Source organism: Perognathus longimembris, chromosome 7, assembly GCF_023159225.1.
Source record: "Perognathus longimembris pacificus isolate PPM17 chromosome 7, ASM2315922v1, whole genome shotgun sequence".
Classification (NCBI taxonomy): Eukaryota; Metazoa; Chordata; class Mammalia; order Rodentia; family Heteromyidae; genus Perognathus; species Perognathus longimembris.
This window is the reverse complement of record NC_063167.1, coordinates 83,337,623-83,351,827: the sequence shown is the minus strand read 5'-3', so window position 1 is coordinate 83,351,827 and position 14,205 is coordinate 83,337,623. Positions and strand designations below refer to the sequence as shown.

General features: G+C 36.3%; 1 protein-coding gene across 1 annotated transcript; it reads right to left on the bottom strand.

Moving 5' to 3' along the window:
* Positions 1-13,739: 13,739 nt before the first annotated feature.
* LOC125354395 (40S ribosomal protein S27-like) lies at positions 13,740-13,994 on the bottom strand. Its single transcript, XM_048349984.1, has one exon. It carries the CDS (start codon positions 13,992-13,994, stop codon positions 13,740-13,742), a length of 255 nt encoding a protein of 84 aa, XP_048205941.1.
* Between the last annotated feature and the right edge of the window lie 211 nt (positions 13,995-14,205).

Below are 14,205 nucleotides of genomic sequence, written 5' to 3'. Positions count from 1 at the left end.
ATCTCTGATTTCATTGTCAGGTGACATTATCCTTGTGTAGACATGTCTGAGTCCAAAAGTCCTCTGTTTATAAAGACAACATTTATAATGGATTCAACCACACCTTCCTTCAGTATGAAATCACATTCAGAGAGTGGTTTAGAAATTTAGTAGGTGGTGCTTTATGAGGACATAATTCAACCCATACAATTTCTTTCTTTCTTTCTCCCTCTTTTTCCTTCTTTCTCTTTCTTTTTACCTTCCTTCCTTCACATAACACTTATGATGGAAACCAGCAAATATTTTGGGAGGAAACCATGCAAATACTGAATTATTTGGGGGTACAAAAAATGCTTTTTTATTTACTCTGTGAGAACAAGAAGCCAAGAAAAAAGCAAGCAAAGACATTATCAAAAAATTGTAGACCATATCCAGCAACAGCAAACATCTTCTAAAAGTGAAAGGTTGGAATAAAATCTACCAAGCAAACGGTGCCCATAAGCAGGCTAGAATTGCAATCCTAGTATCAGATAAAATTGGCTTCAAACTAAAAATGATAAGAAGAGACAAAGAAGGTTACTACATACTAATAAAGGGATCTCTCCTACAGGAGGATATAACCATCCTAAATATCTATACCCTAAGTACAGGAGTACCCAACTACATCAAACTAACACTACTGACTCTAAAAACACTCATAGACCAAAACACATTGATAGTTGGAGACTTTAACACTCCATTGTCACCTCTGAACAGAACGACATGCCAAAAACTGAGTAAAGAAACCATAGAACTAAACAACTGAATACACCAGCTAGACTTAACAGACATATATAGAATATTCCATCCAGCAACAACAGAATACACATTCTTTTCAGCAGCACATGGAACATTCTCCAATATAGGTCATATCTTAGTGCACAAAGAAAATCTCTACAAATTCAGAAGTACCGAAATCATTCCCTGAATTCTCTCAGACCACAATGGAATAAAATTAGAGCTCAACTCAAACAGCCACTACAGAAAATCCTACAGTTCATGGAGACTAAACAATGCAATGCTGAACCATCATTGGGTCATTGAAGAAATTAGGCAGAAATTCAGATGTTTATGGAATTAAAGCAAGATAAGTACACAAAGTAGCAGCTCCTTTGGGACACAGCAAAGGCAGTACTCAGAGGAAAATTTATATCTCTGAGTGCCTACATCAACAAACTGGAGAAACAGTAATTCAACAACTTAAGGAAGCACCTTAATCTCCTCTAAAGAGAACAACAAGCCAAACCCCAAGGCAATAGACAGAGCAAATAATTGAAATCAAATCAGAATTAAAGGATTTAGAGTTTAAAAAAAAAATCGAAAGAATCAACAAAACAAAGAGTTGGTTCTTTGAAACAAGTAACAAGATAGACAGCCCCTTAACAAACCTGACCAAAAAACAAGGCAGCACACCCAAGTAAACAAGATCAGAGATGAAACAGGTAACATCACCACAGAAACAACCAAAATTCAGAACACAATAAGGGACTATTTTGCAAAACTTTACGCCAACAATTTTGAGAACTTGGAAGAAATGGATGATTTCCTAGAAAAAAATTGGTATCCCCAAACTGAACCATGAAGATTTGAACCTTCTAAACAGACCCATATCCAGCATTGAAATAGAAACAGCAATAAGTGATCTCCCATCCAAGAAAAGCCCAGGTCCAGATGGATTCACAGCAGAATTCTACAAGGCCTTCAAAACAGAACTCACACCAATATTTCTCAAACTCTTCAATGAAATTGAAAGAGAATGTTCACTACCAAACACATTCTATGAAGCCAGTATAACCTGCATCCCAAAACAAGGAAGGGACTCATCACGGAAAGAGGACTATAGACCAATTTCTCTGATGAACACAGATGAAAAAATTCTCAACAAAATTCTGGCCAATAGACTTCAACAAGTCATCACAAAAATCATACACCATGATCAAACTGGGTTCATCCCATGGATGCAAAGTTCATTTAATATACGCAAGTCAAATAATGTAATCTACCACATCAACAGGAGCAAGCTAAAGAACCACATGGCTATATCTCTGGATGCAGAAATGGCGTTTGATAAAATCCAGCACCCATTTATGATAAGAGCCCTGGAAAAATTGGGATTCCAGGAAACACTCCTGAATATAATCAAGGCAGTTTATGACAAACCAACAGCAAGCATAGTTCTAAATGGTGAAAAGCTAAAGCCATTCCCTTTAAAATCAGGAGCAAGACAGGGATGTCCTCTCTCCTGGCTCCTCTTCAACATACTACTAGAATTCCTAGCCAGAGCAATTAGGCAAGAAGAAAACATAAAGGGGATCCAAATAGGAAAAGATGAAGTTAAACTTTCTCACTTCGCAGATGACATGATCCTATACCTAAAGCACCCCATAGACTCTACTCCCAAGATACTAGAGCTGATCCAAAACTTTGACAAAGTTGCAGGATATAAAATAAACCCTCAAAAATCAACGACCTTTCTATATGCTAATGACCTGAAGACCGAGGCTGAAATCAGAAAAGCAACTCCTTTTGCAATAGCCTCAAAAAACATAAAATACCTAGGCATAAACTTAACCAAAGAAGTGAAAAACCTCTATGATGAGGACTTGAAAAACATAAAAATCGAAATTAAGGCAGAACTAAGGAAATGGAAAAACCTCCCATGCTCCTGGATTGGGAGAATTAATATAATCAAAATGGCAATATTGCCAAAGGCTATCTACAAATTCAATGCAATACCCATTAATATCCCAACACCATTTTTTAATGAAATAGAGGAAGCAATCCAGACATTTATATGGAACAATAAAAGACCACAAACACCAAAAACAATCCTAAGCAGAAAGCACAGTGCTGGAAGAATTACAATATCAAACTTCAAGCTGTATTATAAAGCTATAATAATAAAAAACAACAACAACAACTTGGTATTGGCACTGGAACAGGCCTGAATTCCAATGGAACAGTATTGAAGACCCAGAAATGAACCCGCAGAACTATGCCTACATATCTTTGGTAAAGGAGCTAAAAAAAAGATAGAATGGAAGAAACATAGCCTCTAACAAATGTTGCTGGCAAAACTGGTTCTACACCTGCAACAAACTAAAACTAGATCCTGCACAAAAATCAATTCCAAATGGATCAAAGACCTCGAAATAAAAACAGAGACCCTGAAAACACTACAAGAAGCAGTAGGAGAAACACTTGGGCTCCTTGGCACAGGACAGAACTTCCTTAACAAAGACCCAGAAAGGCTGCAAATCAAAGAAAGTTTGGACAAATGGGACTGCATCAAACTGCAGAGCTTCTGCAGGGCAAAGGATATAGCTCGCAAGGCAAACAGAAAACCCACAGATTTGGAAAAGATCTTAATGGGCCTTACAACAGAACAAGGCCTCATATCTAAAATATATATCCAGAACTCAAAAAATTAAATTCCTCCAAAACAAAACCACAAAGAACCAACAGCCTCTCAACAAGTGGGCTAAAGACTTAAAAAGAGACTTCTCTGATGAGGAAATGAGAATGACCAAGAGACATATGAAAAAGTCCTCTACATAACTGGCCATAAAGGAAATGCAAATCAAAACAACATTGAGACTCCATCTCACCCCAGTAAGAATGTCCTATATCAAGAAAACTAACAATAATAAATGTTGCAGTCGATGTGGCCAAAAGGGAACCCTACTTCATTGTTGGTGGGAATGTAAACTGGTTCAGCCTCTCTGGAAAACAGTATGGAGATTCCTCAGAAGGCTTAACATACAGCTCCCCTATGATCCAGCAGCCCCACTTTTGGGCATCTACCCAAAAGACCATGAACAAGAACACACTAAAGCCACCAGCACAACAATGTTCATCGCAGCACAATTTGTCATAGCTAAAATATGGATCAACCCAGATGTCCCTCAGTAGAAGAATGAATCAGGAAAGTGTGGTACATATACACAATGGCATTTTATGCCTCTATCAGAAAGAATGACATTCTCCCAGTTGTAAAGAAATGGAAGAACTTGGAAAAAAAATATAATAAGTGAAATGAGCCAGACCCAAATAAACATGGACTCGGTGCTTTCCCTCATAGGGAATAATTTGCACTGGGTTTAGGCTAGTCACAGCAGAGGATCACAAGAGCCCAATAACTATGCCGTTATGAATGCATACGATGATGCTAAGTGAAATGAACTCCATCTTATGGAAAGGGGTGTTATATCACTGTTGTAATTACTTTCAATATGCCATATGAAACCGTAGCTTCTTTTGTTGATGATCCTCTTGTATCCCCTTTCTGTGGTTGTTACCGTGCTATCAATGTACTTCATCTGAGTACCTTGAATACTGTATATACTGGTATTAGATCTAGGGAAGTGAAAGGGAATATCAAAATTGAGAGACAAAGGATAAAAAGACACATGACTCCAAAAGCAATACTTGCAAAACCATTTCGTGTAAACCAACTGAACAACTCATGGGGGGAAAGGCTAAGGGGGAGGGGGAAGGGAAGATGAGGGAGGAGGTAACAAACAGTACAAGAAAAGTACCTAAGGCCTAATGTATGTAACTGTAACTCCTCTGTAGATCACTTTGACAATAAATATGTAATTTCAAAAAAAATTGTAGACCACATCTTTTAGAAACAAAATAGGAAAACACTTCATTAAATCTTGCTAGGCACCAGAGGCTCACACTTGTTCTCGATCTTTGATCTTCCAGTAGCGTATGGTTCTAGGCCTGCCCAGACAATAAGGCTCACTGGACTTCATCTCTATCAAAAGTAGAATTTTGATGTGGCTCTAGTGGTGGAGTGCCAAATTAGTGAATTTGAGGTCCTGAGTTCAAACCCCATGTATATGTAACTAAATCTTGTCAAGTAGAATTTAGTTCTACATAGATGGAGTCATATAGCATGAGAAACTTGAGTTTATTTCAGGGAACCCAGTTTGTGTTCATGTAAATCAGTAGGAGAAAATTATATATATTTCTGTAGATCACATGCAATTTTAATAAAAATGATCTCCAAAAGACAGATTGGTGTACTAGAATTCTTTCATACTAATACAGATCATGGAAAGTCAATAAAAGAATGTTATTCTTAATATAAAGTCATTTACCTCATTTCACGATGGGCTAGGATATTGTTCAGGCTATTATTATAAAGCAAGGAAAATGAGTAGAAATGAATAAAGATTTGCAAAGAAAAAGGAAAGTTTATACACATACAAAATGAATATGTGATAAGCCACCAGGCATAAGACATCAACAAAGGGCAATAGTTCCAATCTCTCTCTCTCTCTCTCTCTCTCTCTCTCTCTCTCTCTCATTTTTCCTCCCTCCCTCCCTTCTTCCCTTCCTCCCTCCCTCCTTCCTTCCTTATTCTTTTTTTCTTTCTCTCTGCTTCTTTCTTTCATATGTTGGTCCTCAGGCTAGATATCAGAGCTTAGGGAACTGTCCCTGAGCTTCTTTGCTCAAGGCTAGCATGCTACCACTTAAGATACAACTCCACTTCCAGCTTTTTGGGTAGTTAATTGGAGATAATAAGTCACAGACTGTTTTACTGCCCAAGCTAGCTTCGGACCTTAGCCTCCTAAGAAGCTAAGATTACAGGCATGAGCCATCATGTCCAGTTTAATGGTCCCAATTTTTTTTTTTTTTGGCCAGTCCTGTGGCTTGGACTCAGGGCCTGAGCACTGTCCCTGGCTTCTTTTTGCTCAAGGCTAGCTCTGCCACTTGAGCCACAGTGCCACTTCTGGCCATTTTCTGTATATGTGGTGCTGGGGAATTGAACCCAGGGCCTCATGTATAGGAGGCAGGCACTCTTGCCACTAGGCCATATTCCCAGCCCCTAATGGTCCCAATTTTTAAAATACTCTTTCACAAAATGAAATTTTAAAAAATTGTGTGGTATCATATGAAGTACAATTGTGCTATGAAAAGTCAAATTTCTGACATGAACAACATAGTGGAATTACAAGTTTAAAGACAGGAAAATAGACTTGAAGTGCAATGTAAATCATGATGCTATTGACATTACACTCTTGAGTAGGAAAAATTAATTTATTTTCATAGAAGTCAGAAAATAATACGATTGATGGAGGGAGTGACCAGAACAGGGAGAAATATTCTTCCCAAATTAACAGATCTCTGTGTTCTCCACAATTTCCATGTTTATTACTGAGGAGTTGTCTCAAGCTATGTAACTGAGCAGGAGAAAACTGCATTTTATTTCTTAGAAGTTATAACTCAATTAATGAGCGAGTATGGTATTGATAAATATGAATGAATACCTAAATCACAAGTGACTGTCTCACATGTCTAACATGAGACAGCTCAAAGAATGAGTAAACATTTGGCTCCAATGAATACTGAGTCATAGAATTGTTCAATATATCTGAATAGGCAATGGGTGAAATTATGCATGCCACTGTCATTGCATTATGTAATGAAGGAAGAAATTAAGGATTAGGACATTCAGTATTATAAATCCCTAACTTCACTCACCTATATAGCTACACCGTTGGTTCTGTTAGACTTTTAAAAATATTTTAACTAACGTGTTATACTAAGAGAATATTTTAAAGTACATTTTTTAAAGCCTAAAAAGTGAAGCACTGGTAATATTTTATCTTAAAAGTAGATGCCTTTTGCTCTGGAATAATGTTTATTTAGAATATGTGTAAAAGTAGTCCATAATGCAAAGGGTATATCTTTTTGGTCATATGAGGATCACAGACAGACTAAAAATATAGCTTCCCAGGCATATGCACACAGGGGTACATGTATATATGCAAACTTGATTAATATATAGTACATGCAGGAGCAAAATTCCACAGTGTACAGCCTTTGAACAATTAAGAGTTCAAGAAAATGAGCTCTTAGTGGAAGGAGGATGGATACATGGAAAGGGACCAGTATACAAATAAACTCATAATGGACTTGTGTGAAAAAGGAATTAGGACACTTGATGAAACAGATGAAGGAAGGAGTAGGTAAAGGAAAGGGAGAATGATGGAAGAAGTGACTATGACCCAGGTATGTGGTACATGTAAATGGACATGTTAAATTGTAACCCTCTTTTAGAAAGATTTGTAGATAAAATACAATATTTATTGAAGAAAAGAATAGTATGGTGGAACTGAGGCTTAGAACCCTCATTTCTTTACTGTAAGGCATGTTTTCTTTCCTAAAAAGGCTATTAAATCCTCAAAGCATTGACAAAATTTTTTGTCACCAAAAGGATAGTGGTGGTTTGATGTGTTTTGTCACCATTTTATTATCTTAAAAGATGGTGAAAAGCTCCTTGGTAGCCGAATTTCTCCATCATTTTTTCAGTGGTCTGTTTCTTGATGCTGATTATATGTGTGTTATTTTTCTCAGGCACATCTATGGGCAATTCATATGTTACCTTCCCAATGTTGTCTAAAATGACTGGGTGGCATACAATGTAGTATCTTTTTTTTTTTCTTAGTAAAATAGGACAATGTAATTGAAAATGTGATGGCCTCAAAAATAATAATATATGAAAGAAAGAAACAAACAAAAGAAAACCCTAAGCTTTCTAGTTTGGAGAAGTATACATCCACAGAGGCCACTAGAGATTTCTTCTAATTCTCTTCTGTCTACAGAGTTTTCTCCATGTCACTGTACCATTTCTTTTCACTTTCAGTTTGACAGGAAGAGAAATTAGTAGCTTACCATCTTTTCTCTTGACAGCTACCTGAGATGAACACATTCAGCATCTGTTAAACCATGACTTCGCTCTGATTATTTCATTCTTTGAGCTCACTCTTTATTCCATTTAAATTTGCAGACAGCAAGTTTTCTGCATGGTGGGTAATTTGTTGGTATGAGTTGTTGGAAGATATTTCTAACTTTGCGTGTGCTAATGAACAGGATGGTTCATTCTGAGTGCCTGAAGCTGGGGAAGATAACAAGGCCAACAACTCTGTTATCACAGACAAGCTTTTCTGCCCAAGGATACAATGAACTTCAAATTTAAAATACATCTTCTTATTTGCAGCAAACAAGCCTTTCAACATTGCTCCTGAATTTTCATTCCTTTATAGTTTACATAAGTTGCTGTTCTAAAACTATGTAGATTTCAAAATACTGATAGTATTTTACTTTAAAATTATTTTGTCTCTGCTATTCAGAATGACAACAAAAGTAACTATGCATATCACACTGTGAAATAGAGAATATGAACTCTAAAACTCTTCAAGAAAGCACTGACATTTTAAAAACAATCTGTAGAGAATTGTCTTAGTTAGACTTAGAAATCCAAATAAATAAGCCATGAGCATGAATGAATTTTCCCAAGATGCTATTCAAACATATAATATAAAATGTTTTCTAAAATTTATAATAACAATAAAAATTATTCTACTTAAACTATTCTAAACATAACACTTTCTAAAATTTATTTGATCTAAAATATTTACAAAGTTATTACTTATTTTACATTTTATTTACTCATTCATGACATTTTCCCGCTATGTGGCTATAAACATGGCTGTTCATGTTTATACTCCTTTCCCTTAAAAGAATTACTTTATTATTATTATAAAGATGATGTACAGAAGAATTACAATTATATGAGGATACTCTTGGGAGAGAAACACAAAAGCATATTGCCTATGTACCTCTTCATATTTATATAAAATTATATATATATATTAGAAATCACAGAAAAACTGAAGTGTTACTGTGGCTCAAGTGATAGAGTGTTAGCCTTGAGCAAAAACGAGCTCTTTTTTTTTTTTTTTTGCCAGCCCTGGACCTTGGACTCAGGCCTTGAGCACTGTCCCTGGCCTCTTTTTGCTCAAGGATACCACTCTGCCACTTGAGCCACAGCACCACTTCTGGCCATTTTCTATGTATGTGGTGCTGGGGAATCGAACCCAGGGCTTCATGTATACAAGGCAAGCACTCTTGCCACTACGTCATATTCCCAGCCCCCCAAAATGAGCTTTTTTTTTAATAAAAAAAAATTTTGTGATGATCCTATCTTCTTTTCTTTTTTATGGTGTATTCAAGTGTATATTATCAGGAAGGTGGTGGGGGTGAGTACAGAACTAGAGGGGAAAAGGGTGAAAAAGATGAAAGTGATTTATACAACTTGTGGGTGGATCTGGGAAGGAGGTACTAGGAGTTAATGAGGGAACAGAAGACACTGCACAAAAGGAAATGTACTTTCATATAATTGTAGTACCTCTGCACATCAAGTTTATAATAACATTAAAGTAATTAATTAAAAAATGATAACTTATATGGTTCAAAACATCTTATCAGATTGTGGTACTTCATTATGACAGCTGTAGCAATCTAAGACCCAATAGACACCATATGGGATTTCTGGTGTTTTCTCTCATTATTCTCATCATCTTGTCCTTTTTACAAATGCACTGGATTATGTGCTGCCGTGGGAACATGTAAAGCATGCCCTAGCTTCAAATCTTCTGCCCACATACATGTATTTTTTCCATGAATATGTAAATGGATAATTCACCTCATTCCTTCATCATTCCTGGTCATGTGTCTAAGCCCTATTCTCAGTGAGACCTGCCTGACTATGCAAATGCAACTTCCATCCTTACTTTCTTCACCAGCCTGGGCTGAAATATTATGTATAGCATAGATACAAGATTCTAGGAAATACAAAATAATACCCAGATGCAGGGTGAAATCAGGTCAGTGGTTACATTGAAAGGGTCAAGATCAGGGATTGCAAAGGTCCACAAGGCAATTTTTGCAAGCAATGGATTTGTTCATTATTTTGATTATGTTGTTCTCATTAGATACATGTGTCAAAATACATCAGATGTTATGCTTTACCCACATGCAGTTTATTTTATATCAATTGTATTCCAAAACTAAATTTAAAATGTAGCAAGGAGCTTAAGAATATAGAAGGAAATATTTAACTGTTTGATTGTTGAAACATGATTTCTGAAAAATGTTTAAATTGAAACTATAAGAAAATTATGAAAGAAAAAATGACAGATTTTGTCAGTACTTTAAAAATAACCAGCTACTGCCTTTCCAACACTTTTTATGCCCAATAGTCAACATTTTCTTTTTTGTTTTTGTTTATTTTCAAGTCCTGGGACTCAAACTCCGTGCCTTGGTACTGTCCCTGAGCTCATTTTTGCTCAAGGCTAGTGCTCTACCACTTGAGACACAGGACCACTTCAGTTTGTTCTGTGACTGACTGAAGATAAGAGGCTCAGGGACTTTCCTTCATTGGCTGACTTCTAACTTGGATCCTTAGATCTCAGGCTCCTGGTTGGCTAGAATTACAGATGGGAGCCACCAGGGCCTGGCTCAAAGTATATTTTTTTGAATTCTTAATTTAATAAATATTTGAATCTTCTTGGCTTTAATTTTCATCTTAAGAGTCTCTTCCTTTCTAAAATGTATCATTTTTTTACCTGGCACCAGTGACTCCCACCTGTAATCCGAGCTACCCAGAATGCTGAGTTCTGAGGATTACAGCTGGAATTCAGCATAGGTAGAAAAATCCATGAGACTTCTCTCTAACCAACAAAAAGCCAGAAATAGAGGTGTGGCTCAAGTGGTAGAGTGTCAGACTTGAGCAAAAATGTTGAGTAAGATTGCAAGGACCTTCATGTCCCACTGCAAAGAAAACTTTAAAGTAAGTGTGTGTGTACACACACACATACACACGCACACACAGCACTTTTGAAAACTGAAAGAAAAAATCAAAACCAGGATGAGATTAATATTGCTTTTTCCAAGTGTACTTTACTTATGTGTTGCTAATTCATTAACTAAGTAATGGTGATATTGGAGCTTGAGTCATGACTCCAATTCTGGCTTCATTGGAGTTGTACTTAATTGGAGATAGAGTATTGGGAACTGTCTTGCTGGTTTGTTCAGAACCTCAGTCCTCAGACCTCAGCCTCCTGAGTAGCTAGAATTACAAGAGTGAATCACTGTTCAGGGCTCAAATAATGTTTTAGAAAAGTGATTACGGATAATCCTCAGTAGGCTAGAAATGTTTTATGGTACAAAAGGGCTTCTGTGAGATGGCAAGGATACCAGTAAGACACTCTCTGTGGATCACAACCCTATAAAATGAATTTCAATGAACAGGGCTACGGTTGCTGAGAGAAATGTTAGAAAGGAAGTGGTGCTTTAGTTCAAGTGGTAGAGCATTGGGTTTAAGCACAGAAAGCTCAGTAACACCCATACCCTGAGTTCAAAAGTTCAAACCCTAGGACTGGCACAGCCATGCACACACCCCCACAGAGAGAGAGAGAGAGAGACAGAGAGAGAGAGAGACAGAGACAGAGACACAGAGAGACACAGAGACAGAGACACAGAGAGACACAGAGACAGAGAGAGAGACAGAGACAGACAGACACACACACACACACACAGAGACAGAGAGAGAGATTGGATAAAATGAAAACGTAGTAATGACTATCAGCTTTGGAGACCTGTATCTTGAAATATGATTAGACATTCTCTATATTTATTAAAAATTTGAGAGCAAATAAAGTGGTTAAAATTATAAAACACTATGTTGAATATTTCTTCAAATTCAAAGTACGAGTTTTCAAGGAGATGTATAAGTTAAAAAGTAGATTTCTTCTCATCTTTTTATCATTTATATTCGAGAGATCATATTCAGTTTCAGATTGCCAAGAGGACCGTCCCTGTGCATTTTTATTTGAGAATAGTTACATCCCCTTGGAATTATTAGGCCTTGACAGCTGTACATAAAGTTGAAATAATGGGCTTTGGCATCTGAGAGCTCCTCAATCTTCTTTCATCAATACAGCTATAATAATTGAAAATGTCACGTTAAAATGATTGCAAGCTACAGACATCTGTCACTTATAATCATAAAACTTTAGCTACGATTACTAAATGCATGCATCATTTTGAAGCTTATTATAGAAGGCATAATTATTTTCAAAGCTTAGAAAAGTGTGTGTCATTTTACAAAAAGAATTGAAGTTCTTCCTTAATATAACTGAAGATATAGGCTATAGAGTTATAGGTGGTCAAAAAGATCTTAAATGATTTGGGGAAATAATTTGAGGAAATAATCTTGAATAATAAAATAAGTCCATTTCTATGGCAATCTGGGAAATAGGAAAGTTGTCTTTGTTCCTGGATACCAGTCATGTGAAAAACAAAATATAGTCTTTGATTTTTCCAAAGTTCATCAGCCCAAGTACTGCTTTTCTATGTTTAATGGAATCTAATGTGGTTAATTTTTTTTTCTTGGTGCATCTCCTTTTAAATTATATGCTATACCTCTTGCTGCTGGTGCGTAAATTGTGATTTACTCTCATATATTGAAACTGCTAGCGTTCAGCAAACTTTTAGAACTCATGTAATTCTAACAGTCTGTTCATAAATGTTTTGTTGTTCCTACACAGGTGGTAACTTTATATAAAAATAATAGATTTCTTTCTTCATTTCCAGTTTTAAAACTTGTATCAATCTCTTTTTAAGTTGGTAATTTATACTTTTATCAAGTGTACATCTTTCTCAAGAGTTATCAACACCATCAGTGTTCATCCCTTTAAAAATACTTCTAATAATCTCCATATTATGATAATTTTATTGTAATAAATTTATTGTATTTAAATGGGCATTTGAAAATAACTGCACTATACCTATTTTAAGAAATTTAAACTAGATACTAAAAATGGAAATTTATCCTATGCAGTATCTGAGCTGTCTTCATCTGTTTCATTCCTTCTTACATTTAAATTTTCAGTATTCACGGTAAATATATTTAAATGGCAACTATTTTTCTTTTATCAATTACATCTAATTGAAAATAAAGCTATCTGGACTCAGAGAAAAAAAATAAAAATAAAAATCTAATCTTCTAATATTCCCCATAGTAATTTTTAGGACCTCAGATGAAACCACAGCCTCAACTGATCTTTTGACTTCACGCCATTGATATGTGGTTTGATATTTGAAATAAAGTAACCAATGATAAGTAATAGAAATCATGCTGTATCTTTTTTTTTTACATGTACTCCAGAAAGCTTTAATGGGAAATTTTTAAGTCAGTGATATGAATAAGCTACAAATTATGTTATATTAAGTTTCTGGGTTGGTGTTATTTTGGTGGGCTTTAACTCGAGGTATTGGCGCTGTCTCTTAGCATTTTCTGCAAGGCTCATGGCTCCACCACTTAAGCCACAGCTTAACATTGGTGATTAAGTGGCAAGCTCATGGACTCTCCGGCCAGGCTGGCTTCGAACCAAGAACTTCTCATCTCAGCTTCCTGAAAATTATAGACATGAGCCACTGGCACTCAGTTTACTCTTACAAACATCTTCTCAAGTGCAGCATCTGCTTTGTGTTATAGAATAACTACTTTCTGTTATGTCCAATGCGTAGATCAGTGTGAAAATTCAGGTGTCTTCAAGCGGTTTGTTGGTTCTTACCAGATCCTCCTCTTTACCCTCTTTGTGGTGCTGGCATCAACAGCTTTCATCTTTCTAAGTAAGGAGTCTTTATATCTGCACAGTGGACTTTGACTTGGAAACTGCCTTCATTTTATTTCACAAACTGGCCACTTACTTGCCTCAAAAGACTAGCATTCTTCTCTTCTGGTTGCCCCTGAATACTTGAGGCAGGAAGTTCCTAGCAGTTAAACAAAACAATGAACACGATATATCCAAAATGTGTTTATTGGGATAGTTTCCCACTCATCTTGGTTCTTGGTTCTTTTAGTGCTGCTTCCTTCTGAAGGAACATCCTTCTGTAAGCCTTGCTTTCCTTCCTGTAAGCTGGCAGAGGACAGTGGAGCAACCAACACACAAAACTACTGTCTGTGCATGGCTAAAGACAGTGTTGATTTTATAGCATCCTGGGCATTTCACATCCATGAAGTAGGAGTTGGGGCTCTGAACCAGGCGCCTTTTCTTGTGTTTCCTCTTCTCCTCTTCAGGAAAGGGATGGAGAAGATCCTTTGCGAGAGGCATGTTCTCCGGAGGAGGTCTCACTGCCGGAAAGAAAAGGTTACTGTATCTTTTCAATCCATACCAAAGTGAGACTAGGAGTAATAACAGATATGCTTGTAGAATCCTTAATGAGTTCAGTACAAAAATAGCATAAAACAGTGATAGAAATTTGAACCATTTAATCTGTTTTCTAATTTTTTTCCTATTTGGTAAGTAGCAAATTGAGGCAATT